The sequence below is a fragment of the Nestor notabilis genome, unplaced genomic scaffold (assembly GCF_000696875.1).
Source record: "Nestor notabilis isolate BGI_N333 unplaced genomic scaffold, ASM69687v1 scaffold2066, whole genome shotgun sequence".
Classification (NCBI taxonomy): Eukaryota; Metazoa; Chordata; class Aves; order Psittaciformes; family Psittacidae; genus Nestor; species Nestor notabilis.
The window spans coordinates 1-19,155 of record NW_009933157.1 but is presented as its reverse complement, the minus strand read 5'-3'; the positions used below and the strand labels follow the sequence as shown (position 1 = coordinate 19,155).

Below are 19,155 nucleotides of genomic sequence, written 5' to 3'. Positions count from 1 at the left end.
GGAGAGGCTGTGATTTGTCCCAGGAGCACTCTGTGGCGCTGAGACTGACCGGGTGGGCAACTTCAACAAGATGAGGTTTGAAACAGGATCTTTGCCTGTGGTGCTTCACTTCCCCTGTTGTGCCATCCCACAGTGGAACCCACATGGGAACTGATTCATTAACCCCTGTGGGGTGAAGGCTCCCGGCAGCTCATCCACTGCCAGCAGCAACCTCAGCTTTATGGAAGGGAATTCCAAAGCCCAGAAGTGCCAGCCTCAGAACTCAGGTACCCACAGATGAACAGAGGATGTGTTTTAGGAGAAGTGTTTCTTACTGTGTTGATTTAAGAGTGAGTTTTTCTTTACCTGTGATGCACAAACCCTCACTTTTAGGTTTCTTCCCTATCCCCAAGAGCCAGGCAAGGAGGGATGGGACACATGGCAGGAGCTCAGTGACTTACCTCCATTTCCATCCGCCCCATGCCCATGACATCATACTTGACAACGATAGGGATGGGATCTGTCCTCCCTGGAAGAGGAACACACAGAGAGGCGGTCAGTGGCTGCTCTGTCACTGCAGCTCGCTTTACACATTGGGTTTGGGTGGTTAGAGATCTTGCCTTGGAGTGCAGAGACCAGAAAGCTACAGTGAACCAAACACAAGCCATTCTCACAGCTTACAGCCAAACTGCTTCTTAGCTCCAAACCAGTTAAGAGTGAGATGCACCCCGGGTACTGATCAATGGTATTTTCTGAACATTAACTGCTCACATAAATTACTGGCGTGGTCAATGTTCAGCTGTGACAAGTCCTAGAGCGGGACTTGAGAAATGCACCTTCCCCTCAATGCTTCCACATCAGGCAATGAGTACTCATCTGCTGATATGAGCAAAAAAGCTATTAAATACCTCTTCCTGCTCTGCCACATTGATAATTCATCAGGACTTTCCTGTCCAAGATGTGGAAGCCTCTCTCCCTTCCTGCACCAGCTTTATCCCTCCCTCCCCATGAGTCTGGGAGGCTGACTGAGAAGCGTGGCTCTGAAGCCAAACTTCCTCCAGCCCCAAGGCCCACTGGCCATGTAGGCCAGGCCCTGCTTGCCCTGCTCTGCAGAGCTGCTCCCGTGCCCACTGCTCCCCTGTAAGCTGTGAAAAGGACGAGTTGCGAAGAAAATTGACTTTGAACTAATCAAACTATGCTGGAGATTTGTTTTTGGTTTTTGAAATAAAACGTATCTTTAATCCACTCATAACCAGCCAAACAAAGCAAAATGGGGCAGACAAGCACTTTACTACCACAGCTTTTGGGGTTTTTTTTGGTTTCAATTCTTATTCTCTTTCTTTTTACATCACAACTGGCGCTGGGTTGTGATGTAAGCCCACAGAACAAGTACTTACCTTCTCCGGAGCACACCTTGAGTGAGAAAACAGAACGTTTACTGCCCTTATCATTGCTCTTTGGTTTGGTGTAAACAACTGGTTTGTTATACACACATACACAGATATTATACCTTTGGGCTAAAAAGATCTACAGGTTTTAATCGTGCCAAAAATAGTCCCTAGAGCCACATTCACAGCAGGTTCAAGTCTTTGAGACTGCCTCTGAGAAACTGGAGAGGCATCAAACATCAACTTCTCTCTTCTCCAATCTATCTCTAGCTCCAATATCGCTCTGGCTCCTCCAAAGAGTGAAGATCCCAGAGGGAACCTGCACTGCTCAGATTTGGGTCTTTTTAACTCTTTAAGTCCAGAGACTTGTGGTTTTCTATCAGAAATAAGTCAATTTAATCAATTGCTTTTAGCTTTTGTTGGTACACCCAGGAATTTGAGTGGCAGAGCCACCAAGGGCACAACCTGATCCAAGATGAGAGTCCAGCTGGAGCTTTCGCTCGGCTCTTTGCCACGTTCTCCGGTTGAGGAGGTTTCTCTTCTGCCCAATGGTATAATAAATCAAGCAGTGACTGCAATTTTTAGCAAAAGGACCAAATTAAAGACAGGTTATAAAAATGACTTCCTAAGTGCAATATCACTTTCATAACGTCTCAGCCAGGGATTTACTGGGAAGTGGGAACCCAAATGGAAGGGCTGGCGCAAGCACCAGCAACATGGTCAGGTTTTTATCCAAGCTTTTGTCTTTTTGGTTTAGTTTGGGTCTTTTTTTGGTTGGTTCTCCAGCAATTGAGATGTCTGGATGCAGCCTCATTGCCCTGGTAAACCCCTGTGTACAAACAATGCATCAGTACTTTTGCCTTCTAAGGCAGTCAAAGTTTTCTTTTTGGGTTGTTTTGGTTTGATTTTACAAAATCTCTTTGGAAATTGCAGTAGCAAGTGCTAGTGCCCATCGTGGTGGGGGGGGAAATCACGTTTGGACAGTATTAGAAATTTATGTTTAAACTGATTTTGGCAGTTCTAACACAAACAGAAACATCCCTTCTTAGCAATACCCTTTTAATGAACAAGGATCAGACAAGTGTGCATAAAGAAAGGAAAGGAAAGGAAAATGAAAGACCAAGCAGAAGGATGATGGCTACAACAGAGAAAGTAAGCCTAACATATTGGTGCACTGATGACAAAAGGAGTAATTCAGTCTGAAAATAAAAAATTACCACTGCTAAGTTTACCATCACCACAACAAGTCCAGGATCATAACGCTGTAAAAAAGAAACACCATTTGTTAGGCAGAAACCATCAGGGGCAGAAATAGGCCGTTTGCAGGTAGGATGGGTTAAAAAGATAATCAATAACAACACGAGGCTTCTTCCTCACCCTCCACCCCATCACCGTGCTTCGCCCTGTGGAACCAGGGAGCGATTTTGAGCCGTGGTGACTTGATTCCAGAGCTGCAACCTGGAAGCTTTGGGTGTTGGAGGAGGTTGAGCTGCTGGTGACGGCCCAATTTCAGAGGCACATTTAAGCAGGCAGTGTAAAAAGGAGACAAAACAGAATCTTAAGGCAATTAAAATACTTTGGGTCAAAAGGAGCTGCGTTTGCAGGCAGAAGAATATTCAATGGGAAAAGCAATGTTTGTTTTCAACTTAACCATCATTTTGTTATGAATGAACCACCTCAGAGCACAGAACACAACTCCCGGCAGCAGCACCGGTCCCCACCACTGAAACCAACTCCCTCCATGTCCCAGGAAAACCACTGAGGGAAGGGAGTGGCCTCTGTGCTGCCCCACTGACTGCCAGGGAGATGGACAACAACCACAGAGGAAAAGGGGGTTTTTAAAGTTAAGCTTTTTACGTACTCCTTTTAAAGAACTTCCTCAAGCAAAGGTACTCCAGAGCTACTGTGCGTGACAAGGGGATCTTCACCAGCATGGAAACACGGTTCTCGGGCGCTGGGGGGCTCCCAGCTTTAGGGTTCTGCTGACTTTTTCAGGTACACCAACATGCTTTGAAGGGAAGAACAGCTTCCAAGACAAGGCAAGAATTCCCACATCTCCCACCACTGCGCAGGGATGCAAGTGCTGCCTCACAGACAGGGACCCCCCCCCCCAGTAAATCACACAGACCACACAAAGCTATGTCTGTCAGCCCACACCCCAGACAACTTCTTTTTGTTCTGAAGCAGGTCACAAACTCTTTCCTTTACAGACTGGTCATACCACACAGGCTATAAACCCCGAAACAGAGAGGGCTATTGTATAAAGACAATTCCACACATAGGGTAAAACCTCTATGGAGAGGACAAAGCACAAACCTCCAATGGGATGGGAAAACCAACAGCTTACACAAGAGTCACAGCTTAGAAAATCCAATCTCTTCAAGTAAATTAAGTTTAATTTCATTCAGAAGTGGAATGAGAGTTCAAAACCGAGCAGATACACTTGTGTTGTTTTCCTCTTCCCAAAGAGGTGGGGAAAACTTGCTCCCAGCTTGTGAGAAACTGCTCATCACCAAAATATACCCCAACAGCCACCCCATTCCTAGAGCCCATTCCAGAGGGGAGCTGGGCAGGGAGGAGGCTTCTCCAAATTCACTCCTTTCTAATTGCACAAAGTTAAAGGATCTGAACAAATCCTTTGCCAACAGTGCTATAAATTAATAGATCTTAGGAAAAGAATTAATCCCAAGGCTCCAGGGTGTCAGTCCCAGCCCCCAGGTTGTGCTGTACAGGAGGATTATCAGAGCCCAGCTGCAGCTGCAGGATGCGTGCTCCTGCTCTGGACACAGGGACGCTGCTGCTCTGCTCTTCCAAAGGGAATGCTGCACCAGATGGAGCTGCCATCTGAGCCCCTCCAAGAACGCTGGTGTTCTCAGCACGAGAGCAGAGGTTTTGTTTTCAACAGTCAAAGCAGAAAACAGTTTTCATGGCAATTTGCAGATGGAGAAGAGCTGCTCCCTCCATCAATGTCATGCACTGTAATAGGTGTAAGCTGCTTCTGAAGGGCTGGCTATCAACAGAGAAAGAACAGGATGCTCCCACTGAAAGAAGAGGTACCGCCAAAATGATGAGTTACCAGCACTCAATCAACTATACTGCAGTGTATCACCCACGTATAGCATGTGAGCACCAGAGAGGGGACAGAACACCCCGAGTCCTGCTCACTAGGTTGACATCTTCATAGGAATTCCTCCCAGGTACAAGTTTTGTGGGATATAATCCTTTAGGATGATTGATACAACACTTCATCGGAGCAGAACTAAGAGTTTTGGGACATGATCTTGTTGAGCTCTGAGGATTTTTACTCACTATCTTTATGCTACAACCAACAAAATCACAAGAGGAAATAGCCTCACATTGTGCCAGGGGAGGTTCAGGGTTGTCAAGCATTGGAATAAGCTGCCCAGGGACATGGTGGAGTCACTGCCCCTGGAGGTGTTTAGAAGATGTGTAGATGTTCTTGGGGACATCGGTTAGTGGTGGCCTTGGCAGTGCTGGGTTAATGGTTGGACCTGATGAACTTAAAAGTTATTTTCCAACCTTGTTGATTCTATGACAGCCCAACAGCCATCACGTTGAATATGCAAACTCCTCATTCAGCATATCAAAAGGCAGGAGATGAGGAAATCCACGGATTTTCACTGATGACAAGCCCTGGCACGCTCTGTGGTGCTCCTTGCTGCCTGAAACCCCACACTATGTTCTGAGCTCATTCTGATTGCTGCAAGCAGCAAACAAACAAGGGCAACCTTTTACCCTGGTCTCCATTGGGAATGAGATTTGTGAGCTCATCCTGTTTATGTCAAGACTTCTGGAAGGGGTCACAACAATCAAGAGATTCAAAGGAAGCCTGAAGTGTCTGTCGTCCTCAGCAACAAGCAAAGCCCCAGTGAGTAGAAACTCTTCTCAAAGTAGACAAGAACTGCACTGTGGACTTCAGCCTTACTAAGCAGGAGAGAAAGGACAAGTGAAAGACAAGTTGCAAACACCCCAATCACATGGGAAAAATCAAAGAGGAGCTCAAAGCTGCTTGGACAGACAAGGCCAGGGTGACAGTTGCAGAAAAGCAAAGAGAGTTGCCTGAACTTCTGCAAAGGAAGGCACAGAGTCTGGGCCAGAAAACATCCCTGACCCCAGCGATGATCGGTGGTATTAAAGACCAACACGGAAGGTGTCAGAGAAGAACACAGATCTTGGTTGATGTAGAACAGAAACCAGAGATGAGTTGCTGTCTTACTTCACTGGGTAAGTGGAGAGGGCTGAAGAGCCCTGCCTGATCTAGGGCCCCACTGCAAGGGTGGGGACAGGCTGTGCATGGCCAGGACTACTCACCTCTCATGCACACAGCCTTCAGTTTAACAAAGCTGCTTTAACACCACGTGAACACACAGGGTAATAAAGCCCAGTACTAAGCCAAGAGAAGGCCATCTCTGTCACAAGAAGCATGTGTCACCGAGAGCATAATGATTTCACTGGCTACATGCACTCAAGTAACCCATAAACTTACCACCCATAATCAAAGGGAAGATCTTGCACATTCAAAAGCAAACAAGGGGGCAACTGCTTCCCCAGAGGAGACCAGGGCATTAAGCAAACCTTCCTCTATGTCTGTGGTCTCGACATGGTAATGAAGATTTAGGTGATGATAGCAGGCTTTCAAAGGACACTACCCCAGCTTTTCAAAGCCAACTTCACATGAAAACATTGGGCTTAAAACTATTGCAATGATTTATATTGCAAACACAAGTGTGGAAAAATTAAGTGTACACCAGAACTCAGGCTCCTGTGAGGACACGTTAAGATACAAGAAGATCAGATTGTGTGATCTATGTCCTGGGTAAAGCTGCCAAATCACCCACATGTAATGAATAAAGGCACTGTTAAACATTTTTATCCTTTTCTTCACATTTTCTTGTATTTATCACAAAGCTTCAAAACCCAGAAGGCACTGTGACATTCCTCATCTCCTCATGGCGTTTCTCTCAGATGCTCATTGTTCCATGTTCTCGAGGCCTGACAAACATCTACTCTGTCTGCTTTTGTGACATCAGACACTTCCACAGATGGAAAAATATATTAATATATTAGCTGCGAGCCATTTGGTGAACTGGTGACAGAGCCAGGATTCCAGCCCTCTGGAATTCAAGCCCTGAGCCGCAGCTGCCAAGCGATCGCATTTGTGCCTATCTCAGTTGTTGGAGTGCTCAAAGCTCCACTTACTGCTCCCCACACATCCAAGAAACCTGGCATCCAGGAAACACAGCCTGGATCACCCACGGCCCCTGACACAGCCTTGGAACAGGGACTCCCACTGGGCTGGAGCTCCCACAGCAGCTCTCACAGAGGCCACCAGGGAAGCGCTGTTTTCCTGCCTTCGCCACAGGCTCTCTCTGCACATGTTCCAGCGCTTCCTTCAGACAGTTCTGTCCTTTCCCTCTCCTCATCCTTCATGTGTCAGGAAAACAAGAGCTTGTCTGAACAGATTTAGTGAAGGATGTGCCAAGTGAGAACCGCGCCGTTTTGGGAAGGGGGGCAGCGATAACTCCATTTATCACCACAGGATTCGAAAGGCAGAGCAGAAACCCACTTGTACTTTTCTAACTGAAAAGCCACAATAAAAAATATACTTAGATGGAGGAACTGAAGTCAAGCATTTTCTATCAAATCTGATAGACCTGACCTGATGTACTTTGTTAGAGCATTTCTATGCCCATGGAAGGATAAAATAAACCCAAGGTTCTGTTCCACACCCCTGTAACCGCTGCTTTGTGTCCCCAGTCCCACTTACACCATGAGCTGGCAGCACACCTTGGTCAACAGGAACAACAACAGCCTTAGTCCCCTCCAGACAGCTGAGGAGCAACTTTACCCATGAAGTTCCAAGGCTCAATTCCAGTTCTACACTAAACCCTGTATTATCTAAACTACTTGGTTCAACAACATAAATGAGTAGCTATGCTGTGACAAAACCATGTCTTCTGTTGCCACAGCAAGATACTACGTTCTGATTCACCTTTCAGAGCTACCACAAAAGACCAGGATAATCCCAGCCTTGGGAACACTGTGGGAACATGAACTAAATCAGTGCTTTTAACCTATCAAATTAATCACACACTACACACAGCTTGTGGTATAGGGAAACTGAACGTAACTGCTTTCTGGATGGGGCTGAAGCAGTGTTTCAAGCTTCAAGGTTGCACGTTTCCTTAAGAGAGAACTTTAAAAAGGCTAGTCTAGAAAAAAGTGGGTTTAACCACATCTTTTGCTGGGGTTCTTTTTTCAGTAGACCACAGAATTCTAGATTCCCACTTTGAGGTGTTCCTCCCTACAACCACCCTCTTCTCATTTGGTAGAGCACAACCATCCCTCGGTCTCTATCGAAAAGCAGTTCCTCAAGCCATACTTTCCAGATTACAAGAGATCCCTGTCAACTGGCCACCCCCTCTTCTGCTCTTTCATACTCACTGGCTGTGAGCAAGCTGAAGCATTGGCTCCAAATATACCACAAGTTGTTTGTGGGGAAAAAAAATGTGAAAACCATCAGGAGAAGAGATGAGCAGAGGAAGGACTCTGCTGAACTCACGATGAGCTGCTCTGACCCACTGTTCTAGCCCTTGCACTGTCAGACAAACAGCACTATCCCTATCTGATCCTCCACTCAATACATATCAAAACCAAAGCAGAAGATGCCCATGTGTTATGGTTAGAGTACAGCTGTGTCATTACAGACACAGATTATGGGCTTCCTTCTCCAAGTGGCTCAGCTCTTCCACCAGCTATGATTGCTTAAAACAGGAGTTACAGCACAAGGCAGCTTCCAAATGACTCTGCTTCTGTGGTTCTGCAGAGAAGGAGCCAACCCGCGGTGTATCTTTGGCACCACAACAGCAGATTTTTACCACCAGCAATTAGCAAGTGTGAATTTGAGGCTATGCCAGCTCCAAAGAAAGTTCAGCACTCTCACCACTGGATTACACCCACAGTGGGCAGTTAACACGAAGGAAGCCACAACAGCGCAGTCCTGGAGTGTGAAGTTCTTCTTGAACAACATGATGGCCTTACTAGAAGAAATAAGCATTTATGACCAGCAAGAATAATGTAAAGTAACTTTGAGAGTCACCAAAACTGAAGAGGGAGCCCCAGTTCAGATGAACATCTAGAATGAAAAGCTACAGCACAAAACAAGCACCCTGAACTCATCAACTTCCTTTAAAATTAAAGCCAACTGCACGGAACAAAGAGGACTGCAGCATCAATTCCATGCATGCAACCCAAAATCTAGGTTTCTGAGGGTTTTTGCAAGGGCCTCCTGCAGGAGGTCAGATCCCATATCCACAGCTAAAGACTATCTGAAGCGGTTCTACTTCTGCTGCATGTCTAAACCAGAAGCTCTTGAACATTTTAGGCTCAAGCAGAGCACAAAGGGAGTTAACAACCGAGACACTCCTCATTTGCTCTACTTACAGCTCTTTAGAAAGCTCTCCTCATCTTTCCTGAGCAAGAAGGGGGCGTGGAAGAGGGGAAGAACTTTCTTACTTTGCTCTTCCATTCTCAGAGCACATCAAGTAATTTCGACTCTTCAAAACTCCTAGAATAAGATTAAAATTGGATGCAAATGTTTCCTTCCTGGTAGTTTGTATTCAGATTTTAGGATGATCTAAGAGTCCTTTCAAAAGGTCACTGGATAATGAATTAAACATTCCCAACATGATCACCATTAGTGCCACAGGCTCTAGCTGTTCATAACTAACTTGATAGCTTTATGCGGAGCAGAACTCCTCCACATCCTCTGCCAGCGAGGCTGTTTCTCTGTTGGATGGGTTAAACTAGAAAGGCTCTTTTGACTCCTGCATTTCTATTGTGATGCAGGAAGTGCAGAAAAACCCTCACAGCCCATACCCACGATTTGCCTGGAGCTTCCAGGCAGTTCAAGTCACCAGCATGTCAGTAATACATGAGAGACATGGTACAAAAATGCACAGTGGGAAGATCTAAATCTGGACAAGTACCAAATGCAAATGCCTGACTAAGCCCACGGGCAGCCCTGGCTCTCGTCCCCAGGACACAGTGATGCCACCCCAAACTCCAGACTGCAGTGTCATGGGTTATTTGCTCTGTCACGTTGCGCCTGCCACACCACACAGCACAGGGCCCTGCAGGGCTGTGCTTCTGGGTCCATCTGGGGCTGGGAGAAGGCTTGAGCTTCTTTCAAAGTCTCCGTGTTTCCACATTGGTGATGTACAGAGCAATACAGGGCTGTGCTTCTGGGTCCATCTGGGGCTGGGAGAAGGCTTGAGCTTCTTTCAAAGTCTCCGTGTTTCCACATTGGTGATGTACAGAGCAATACAGGGCACCCAAAAGAGAAAACAGACCAAATTACACATCCAGTGAATGCCATGCCAAAGCAGAAGCCCAAGAGGTGACAGCTATGACCACATCCTGAGCTTTGGCACCAGCACAGGACAGGAGAGGACTGCAAGAGTGCCATGCATTAACCAGAGGATTTCACATGAAACCGTGTTAGAGGAAGCAGGAAGCATTAACCACCAAGGCAGTCCTGTCTGAGGAGTTAGAGTGCCTTAGTCCAAGGGATTAATCAGCATTCCCAGAGTCCAGAGGACTTGTTACCTCTCAACAGGCCTCCACAGCACAGAAATACTTATCTCTAATGGGCTCACTGTAGGGGCATGGAAGTCCAATTACGAGCTCCCAGGTCTTCAGACTATGGGTATGGGAACACGAGTAAGTTACTCTGAGGAACTTGGGGTGCTCTTGAGTTTTAACCACTGCAAGAGGTTTCTACATAAACTGCCTGGGCAGAGCTTTGAGCCTGTGTAAGTGCTGAGCACCTTACTCACAGCATCACAGGCTCTATATGCTGGCAGTTCCAAAGGAGCAACTGATAGGAAGTACTATTATCAGTTTTTCCCCAACACAACATGGTTGCATGCTTCCATCCTGGCTAGGACCGCTGCAGAGCAGGAGCTGCTGGCCAGGGGAATGGTTGAAGCCACCCACAGGAGCTGTGGGCAGCACTGGCTCAAATTAAATCCTGGGATTTAGTGGCATGGGAAGACTTGAGGCTCAAGGCAGGAGGACTTGGTGCAGTGGTTCAACCAGCACTACGGCATCTCAAGGAGATTTCCTAAATCCCCGACAGAAATAAGTCAAACCCGTGAAAGCCTCTGAAGAAGAAACTAGGAATGAGCCTCTCCCATCCAGGAGAGCTCTGCCACCACCTTCAGTCTTCAGTGGGCCCTTTCACTCACCTTCCAATGGCTTCTGACACCAACGTGAAACATGCACAGAGGCCACTGTACCTAGATTGTATTTTTAATTCTTTAATGTCAAAGCATCCAGCCAGCAGAGTATCATTACAGTTTTAGGAGCTGCATCACTACCTGTTAGTGAGCAGGCAGTTAATTCACCTCCCTCCAAGAAGGCCAAACACGGTGATTCTCACACGTACACGACACACACATCATGTCTAACCTGTGCCAATAAGTGAGGCAGCAGCTTCCACTTGCAAACTGCTAAATATGAGACTCAACAGTGCATTTGTTTGGATATATTAATAATGGAAAGGGGGAAAATAACCCCCCTCTAATCTAGGAACAAAAAGCAGAAATCATTTTGTTAAAGACTGGAGCTGGTGTTGAACGTTTCAGACACAAGCTACTGGACTTACCCTGCAGCGACTTCCCCAATCCCTGGCCCAGCTTCCAGCCATGTTTCTGGAGTAAGCGGTGTCCAATATTATCCTGACAGACAGAACAGAGAAAACAAACCAAAAATATTCCAATAACATATTCTTCCCTTCCCGCTGACATTTAAACATGTGATGAGCAAGAGATTTTTTCTACATATATATGCATGCAAAAAAATGCTACTGAAAAGGCACTAAATGCCCAAGAAAAGGGAAAGACAAATGTCAAAAACTGCTGGCTAGAATTGTTCCAGGGGCTGGGGTTGGGAGGGTCACTTTCTGATGGTGTGCTGGGCAACTTTTGTGCATCACGTTTAACATAAAGGAAAAAAAAAATCAACTGAAATAAAAAAGCAATGTGGGAGAAAATCAAGTGTACCAATAAAAATTGACAGGAAAAAGCAGAAAATCCAGCTATTTATACAATCATCTCCATCACCTAGACAGCACCACTTAAAGATTTATGTTTTCTTTTGTAAAGAAAATCTACAATGTGTTTAGTCATTTTGTTTGTGTGTCAGGCTTTGAGAATACTGAGTAAGTTGTAAGTGCAAGACTGCCCCACCACTAGAAACCAAAACACAATCAGAGCAAAATCCAGGCTAGACTTGATTGGGTTTTTTTATATATGTATATATATATATAAACTAGCATGCAGCCAATATTAAACTGAAAAAACAGTGAGGTTAGTAAAACAAAAAAAAGAAAATAAAATCCATTAAATAAAATGAGCTCAAGCACAGACTGGGTGATGCATTTCACATGTAAACTAACAAAAATACTAAGATGTTAGAATGAAACAGGCCTAGCAATAAGTTAACAGCAAGGAACCATTAGTGCATGTAGGGGAAACAATAAGCATAATGTCTCATCTTCCTAAAAAAAAACAAAAAAAAAAATTAAAAAAGCAGCTATTTTGGACTAAGTGGAAAGTCCTGATGCAGCAATTCAGTGTCAGCTTTTGAACCGGGGCTGAGCAGGGCTCCCACTGGAACTGATGTGGGGTTGGGTGACGTTTCCTCCCTCAAAGAAAGGACACAAGTGCTACCAGCACCCTTGTCACCACCCAAAGCTGACAGCTTGTCCCTTAGCCATCAGTTTAGCAGCAGTGACCAACTGTCAGCTCCTCAAAGAAGGACTCTGGGTTGGGACTGTGTTCACCCTCTCATGACAAAAAAATCAGATACAGATTTGTTGGTTATTAAGTGTCCAAAGGAACCACAACTCAAGATACCCCCAAATATCCTGAGTTCTAGCAGGCTGTGAATCCATCACATTGAGTGGGACATGGGATCTTAAATCAAATGAATTAATAGATTAGATGTTGTGGGTGTCTTTAATGAAATAACCCAGTTGCCCACAGCAATGGAACAGCAGTGGGGTTTGCACTCACTCCACATGGAAGAACTTTAGCCCATCAGCTTGACGACACAATCTTCCCAAAGATATTGGCTGCACGGATACATTTTGCCTCAGAAAGATTGCATCAAGTATGAATTTCATTTTGTTTAATGCTATGCCAGGAAAGCAAGACATTGTGCCTCACTGTTTGTCAAGGCACCAGCATCCATCTCTCCCACACTACTAGCTCTCCCCCAGGACACAGCTAGGGCTGCATGGGAAGAAAAATTAAGAGAAGTAAGGAAATGTCTGGATCTAAAAGCTCAAATCAGTATACTCAAAAAAGGGAAAAGGAACAAATATGGATTCCAACCACAAACACCATGGAGCTGTTTGGAAGTGGAGGGAAACTTACCTGGGAGCAGATGTGCTGCAGCACAGCGGCTGCAGGGTGCATCAGTCAAAGGGGCTGAGGCTGAAGGGGTTGTGGGTGACACTGATTGTGCTTCCCTTAGTCAGCTCTGCCTGACACAGGGTTATGGACTCCGGTTTGGAAAGCTGGTGCTGACAAAAATGGCTGCATTTTCCCCAAGGAAAACCAAAAACTAGGCCAAGGAGGACTTTGCAATCTTTTGCTAAGTGGAGATGAGACATTGTGCTGACTGTGTTGTGTTATGAATGCACTAAAATAAAGACAGATGAAGCAGTATGCTATTTCCAAAAGCAGTGCAAGTGGAGTGAAAGCATTTCCATACGAACCTGGCTTTAAAAACTGGGCTGTCAAAAGAACAGTTAAATGTAACACAAAGTAAGAAACTGTCCAATCACTAATGGTAGGTTTTTTTTCTTTTGCTTTGTTTTCAATTCACTGCTTGCAAGTAATGTATTTATTAAAGAAGAGTGAAAAGCATAAAAGAAACTCAACAAGTCAAGACCAGCTGGGAGATTCAAGAGCGGCGTGTTGTGACTGACACAGTGAAGGGGAAAACAAATGTTAAAGGAGGGGGGGAAAAAAAAAAAAAAAAGGAAAATTTAGAAGGGTTATACACATTAGCACCACTTTTACAAACCCACTCAAGAGGATGGCCACAAGTTGCTTGACAGGAATTGGAACTGCACCTGATGATCCTGGCTCAGTTCCCAGGAAGGGGGCTTTTTCCTCCCCTCCCCAATCGATTCCATTTGTTTGTTTAAGCAGTGAATTTTCCTAAATTCAGGGAACTTCCTAATTTGAAATAGGACTGGATTGAAATGGAGCATCTTCAGGTTCACTGAATAATAAGAACAGCCCCAAGAGTTTAATATTAACATCCAAGTTGGGACCTAGTCATTACTATGCTCATTTTTAGCTGTGTTCAACCTTCTTCCTCCACTCCAAACTCCTCCACAGAACACGCACCAAGGCAGAGCCTCAAGACTGCTCTGCAGCATAAATGCTGCCCTAAAAACAGTGATGGAAGGCCACACTTGCTGGGCTCCCAGGTTGAGAGCCAAGCCACAAGGCAAAAGGCAGCAAGTGCCACTTTACTAAGTGAACGTTCTGTAAATTGTTCTCTCTTTCACATGGAAAGGTCTTTTTTTGCACCAAATTTCCTGTGCATGTCAAGAACTGTCACTCTTTTTGACTAAACTATCCCCATTTTATAGCAATTTGTTTATGGGCAGAGTTGTAGCAATCTACAAAGACGCCAACAGCCCCACAAGGAAATCCCTCGTTTCCCAGGCTAGTGTCAGGCTCCTCTCTTCCTTAACACTGTTGTTTTGGAGCTCCTGGTGCTACAGCATCATCAAAATTACTGATGCAGCCAAAATAAGTCTCCCAGTAGGTGTCTGAGTGAGCAGGTGAGCTCCCATTTACCATCCAAAGCACTCACAAGGGCAGCACTATCTGCCTGGGCATCCAGTCACAGAGGCAGACTGCACACTGGACTGCGGGATGTGCAGGGAACACCAGAGTGGCTCTTGATGGAGAACTCTGCATTACAGGTGAAGTGTAACTTTCCCAAAAGCCTGGAGGAAATGTAAAGGTCTTGACTTCACCAAACCTGGCCTTGAACACTGTCAGGGATGGGGCAGTCACAGCTTCTCTGGGCACCCTGTGCCAGTGCCTCAGCACCCTCCCAGGGAAGAGCTTCTGCCTCAGAGCTCATCTCAATCTCCCCTTTGGCAAGTTCAAGCCATTCCCCTTGTCCTGTCCCTACAGGCCCTTGTCCAAAGCCCCTCTCCAGGTTTCCTGGAGCCCCTTTTAGGCACTTGAGCTGCTCTAAGGTGTCCCCTTCAGGAGTCTTCTCTTCTCCAGGCTGAACCAGCCCAGCTCTCTGACAAAGAAAACCAAATGCCTACAATGAAAAGATGTGTGCAAGAACTGGAAGGTTTTGATGTTGTACATGGGATATAACCCACAGTCAGTGGATTGAGCTGTGTTACAGATAAACCAAAACACCAGTTTTGCCTAATCCAGGTTTTTCATGGGATCCCCACATCACCCCACACGTTGTGTTCACATTGTTCATCTCAGCACCGCAGGGCCATGCATCTCTTGAGTGGGTTGTAAGCTGTGCTGACTGTGTATTGAGGAATCTATAAGCAAGGATCAGATGCTACTGGGTGAACCCATGCAAACAAGAGGTTGAAAAGATTCCCAAAACAAAACCTATAGCTCACTACAGATGACACAATGAAGACTAGAGAGAAAAGCCAAATAGTAATGCTACACCATTCAGCTTCAAGAAGCACATTATTTATAGCGCTGTCCACATATGGCTACTGCTAAATGTCAAATCAGCAGCCTTATCAAATGACACTTTGGAACTAGTGGAGTCCACAGATCTGTACAGATATACAGTGCAACAAACCCAGCTTCAGCTCATACAGTCGTCTACAACAGCCTGTGAGCGCCAAACAACTACAGCCTGAAACCTCGGGCAGCTCAAGGTCCTCCCTGTGTAACTGAGCAGGATTAGAAAGAGGGGGAAAGGACATTTGTTAGTTATGACAAGAACAAACTAACAAGCTCCAGAGTAAGTGGGTGATTTGAAGTCCGGCCTCCAACCTGCACTGGTGACAGCCCCCTGCCACTGCGCACTGCCTGCATGGGGACAGGGCTGCTCTAAGGGTGAGCTGCTGTCTCCTACTTGAGTTGTACTGCTTGGACAGAGAGAACCTGGAACTCACAGCAACAAGGTTCAATAAGCAAGTAGAAATCAGGAATTAACGTGAAGAAAATCTGGTTTCCATTAAAGCTGCAATAGTTTGTGACTTCCCACTTGGGCACCTGAGCTCAGTGCACTTCAAATACTTCAGAACTGATGCATGCATCCTCTTGAATTTAAAGAGTTAAGTGCTCTGATGTGCCAAGGCCACCAGTGCTTCCACTGATGTGAACAGCCTGTGCGAGTGCAGCATCTTCAAACCAGAACAAAAAAATGGTTACTGGGGGAAAAGTGGGTGGGGGAAATAAATATCAGCATTTGCAGCTATGAAGACTCCATCGATAGGAAATATTTTCTTCAATTTAGTACTGGCAAATAGCTGGCTTCTGGTTTGGGCTACACACATCCACTACCTCCCGTCAGCTCTGTTTTCCGTAAGTGTACTTTGGTTCTATCACATGTTTCAGTCCAGCCATCTTTGGCCTAAACAAGCTGTCCAGAGCGGGATTTCCACAGGAACACCACCACCAGAACACTAATTGAGGACACGTTTCAACATTGTAATGATCTGTAGACTCCCAAACCTATTTTTCCAGCCACCTTTGAGTTGCATGCTGTAGCAGTACAGTCAGCACCTCTCAACAGATAATGCTGCAGAGATGGATCTCACGTCAGTGATGATTGTCAAATGTAGGCTCCGAGTGACACCCTCTGCCCCCGGGATTTCCAGATGCAAGCTACCTTTAGGCTTGAAAGCATTTCCATGTGACTAAGCTGTGAGAAGCTGCATTTAGAATATGCTTAATCCACTCCTCAGCCTGCAGGATAACCAAACTTTAAACTTTTAACTGGAAGCGCTTTCATCTGCCATTGTTATAAACACCCTTCCTCACACAAAGACATTTGTCATCCAAACTATTTCCATAATGCTAAGCACAGGCTCTTACTCATTCCTCGGAGTAGATTCCTTTTTAAAGGTCAGCTGAATTGCTGACAGAGAACTGGGTAAGGATTATAAAACAACCAATTTGTTAATATTGCAAATATTTAGATGTGTGGTATTTGCAAATTACAGACCTGCCCTTACTCCCTTCCTCTCCTTTGCAGTTCGAGGATGTTACCCACTTGGGTGTGAGCAAAGAACGGAAAATACAAGGCAGGAAAAGCAGCATGAACACTGCTTTCCTGGTAAAAACTTGCAGGAGAGGAGCACCTCTGAGCTCTGACATGAAGCCCCTTCTGCTAACATGTGACATTTGCCCGTTCTAAAATCACATTGGTCATGAACAGTGTGGAAGCAACATCACTTTCACAGTGTCAAGAAACTTGACAAAGTCGTTTCGTGTTGCCAGCTACAGAATCAAAAATGTATTTAGTGAAGACCACATAAAGATTAACCTGAAAAGTGACCAGGTTGTCTCTGCCTCCAGTTTGACACCGGAACTGTTCATGAGACCAAAAACCTCCCTGTGCAGCAGTCACAGCTTTTCAGTTGTGGTACTAGCATACAAAACCAGCACAAGTGTGCTCCAACAGCTGGTAGAACATATATTTACTCAGTTCTGCAGCTCCTTCTGAGAGCTTCATGTCCCAGGCTGGGGATCTTCCCCTGAAATGCTTGTTTCAGACAAAAGAGTGAAAAAAATGGATTTTAAAGTAAGAACAATTTAAGGTTTTAACTCTTTCTCCTGGCAAGCCATTTTCTTGTCCTCTCCACCCAACTGTTCTCACATTTAACCCTTTGGCTGAACTATACGTATTAAAACCTACCAAAAACTTGTAAAATTTAATAATATCCTGACAGTTGAATGGCGAGATATGTATTAACAAAATATTAAATCCTTCACTGACTTTAATTTTTCAGCTGCAGTTCAACATTAATCAAGCTGCAACCAGTACTACACCTGCAGATGATGTGTGGGTCATGTTTTACATACTGCTGTGGGCATCTCACCCTTCACACCACCAGAGAGATGGAACCTGGGACCTCTTCTGCTCCTCTGTTTGAGAAAACACTGTTAAAAATCAGGTAACCAGTTCAGTCTGGATATCTTTGAATGACTTTGAAATGCTCATTCCAGCGAGGGGGCTCCCAACAAGTGTTTCCCATTATCTTTACACAAGGAAACAAGCTTGGCATTTTAATGAAAATCCCCATATCACAAGGTAAGATTGAAGTATTCAGGAGAACATTGAATACAAATTCCCATCTCTGCAGCATTATCTCATGCGTCATCAATTACTGCCATGCCTAAATCTAGCATCATGCCAGCACATTAAGACAGTAGGTACTATATGCAGTGTTCACTGGACCAGAAGAACAGAAATAAGAAGGGGGGAAAGGAAACCCTAGAGAAGAAATTAAAAAGGCAGACCGTGCAATACAAACCAGATCATGGCTGCTTAGCTAATATGGGCCAACTGCTGCGGAAGAAAAACGTCGAACACCCCAAGTTGTGTAAGTTTTTTTTTGGTAAACATCTAACACGCACACAAACACACACAACACCAACCTACACATGAATGAAAAGCATCTATCCACCTTTAGCTAAGGCTAAGTTTCTTCTAAGTGCGGGCTAACGTGAAGAAACTTAAACAGAGAACTTCGATTATTAACAAGGAAAAGAAGCACTTGGTATTTTCTTAACATAAATCAAGTCTTAAGCAGGACACCACTAAGTGACCCTCAAGTATTCACTAGGAGTTCTCTTGCTCTCATATTGAAACTGCAAATGAAACTTAGCTCGAGCTAAGTGCCAAACTTAGGTCCAGTTTAGGCTGAACAAGCTACTGTGCCTAAGACTGAAGAGGATGCTTTTCAAAGAGAGAAATTAAAAAGCTTAGGAAGGTAAAACTAAAGAGAACTTTGGTTTTCCCCATCTTATGGCTGTGCCCTCCACACCTCCAAGTGGTACTTTACAGAAACTCTGGAGCAGTTTCAGGCTCATGGGGAAGGACCACTACACCTCCACTGCAGTGCACCTGTGCTTCCATCCTGCCAGATGACATCCTAACATTTTACCACACCAGTTTCCTAAAACTAGAAACTAAAAAAGGATCAAACTACATTTTGCTACACTATTCTATCAGGTTCACTTACAAACTAAACTGATTCTTCAAAGCAAAGTATAAGAACTTAAATCTCTACGAATGAATGTGTTATTTTAAGTAACTTCTGAAATACTGTGTTGAACTAAAATTTAGTCTCCTATAGTTTTAGGAGGACTATTTAAAGGTTAAATCCCAGGCCCACCGCATCTCAGCATGCAATTTACCACACACAGTTAACCCTGTACTGCCAGACAGATGCCCACACCTATCCCATTTGACTGCATTCACATCAAGTAGCATCCGATCACGGCCTAACTGCTGGTGGTTGCTGATGCTGTAAGTCTGTGTCTTACCGATTCGATCGGCTTGTCCAGGGATGCCTGCTCTATCTCCAGGTGCCCTTCTTCATACTGGTCAAAGTGGTTGCCCTGAAACAGAAAAGGAGGGTTAGTTCTACAGCAGAGAACACACTTCCAACAGTCTCGTATTGAGAGTCACGTTTGCATACAGTCAGATTTATATAACACTATATATATAT

At 45.0% G+C, this 19,155-nt stretch overlaps 1 protein-coding gene across 1 annotated transcript in view; it reads right to left on the bottom strand.

Moving 5' to 3' along the window:
• The window catches only part of GPATCH8 (G patch domain containing 8), a gene marked incomplete at its 3' end in the record, with an annotated part of 34,414 nt that extends 15,369 nt beyond the window's left edge, over positions 1–19,045 (bottom strand). Inside the window, exons 1-3 of the mRNA XM_010016722.1 lie at positions 18,971–19,045; positions 11,056–11,128; positions 441–508 (exon numbers count right to left, since the gene is read on the bottom strand). Of these exons, the coding sequence (XP_010015024.1) occupies positions 441–467 (27 nt within the window). The remainder of the gene's footprint in view (positions 1–440; positions 509–11,055; positions 11,129–18,970) is intronic.
• Between the last annotated feature and the right edge of the window lie 110 nt (positions 19,046–19,155).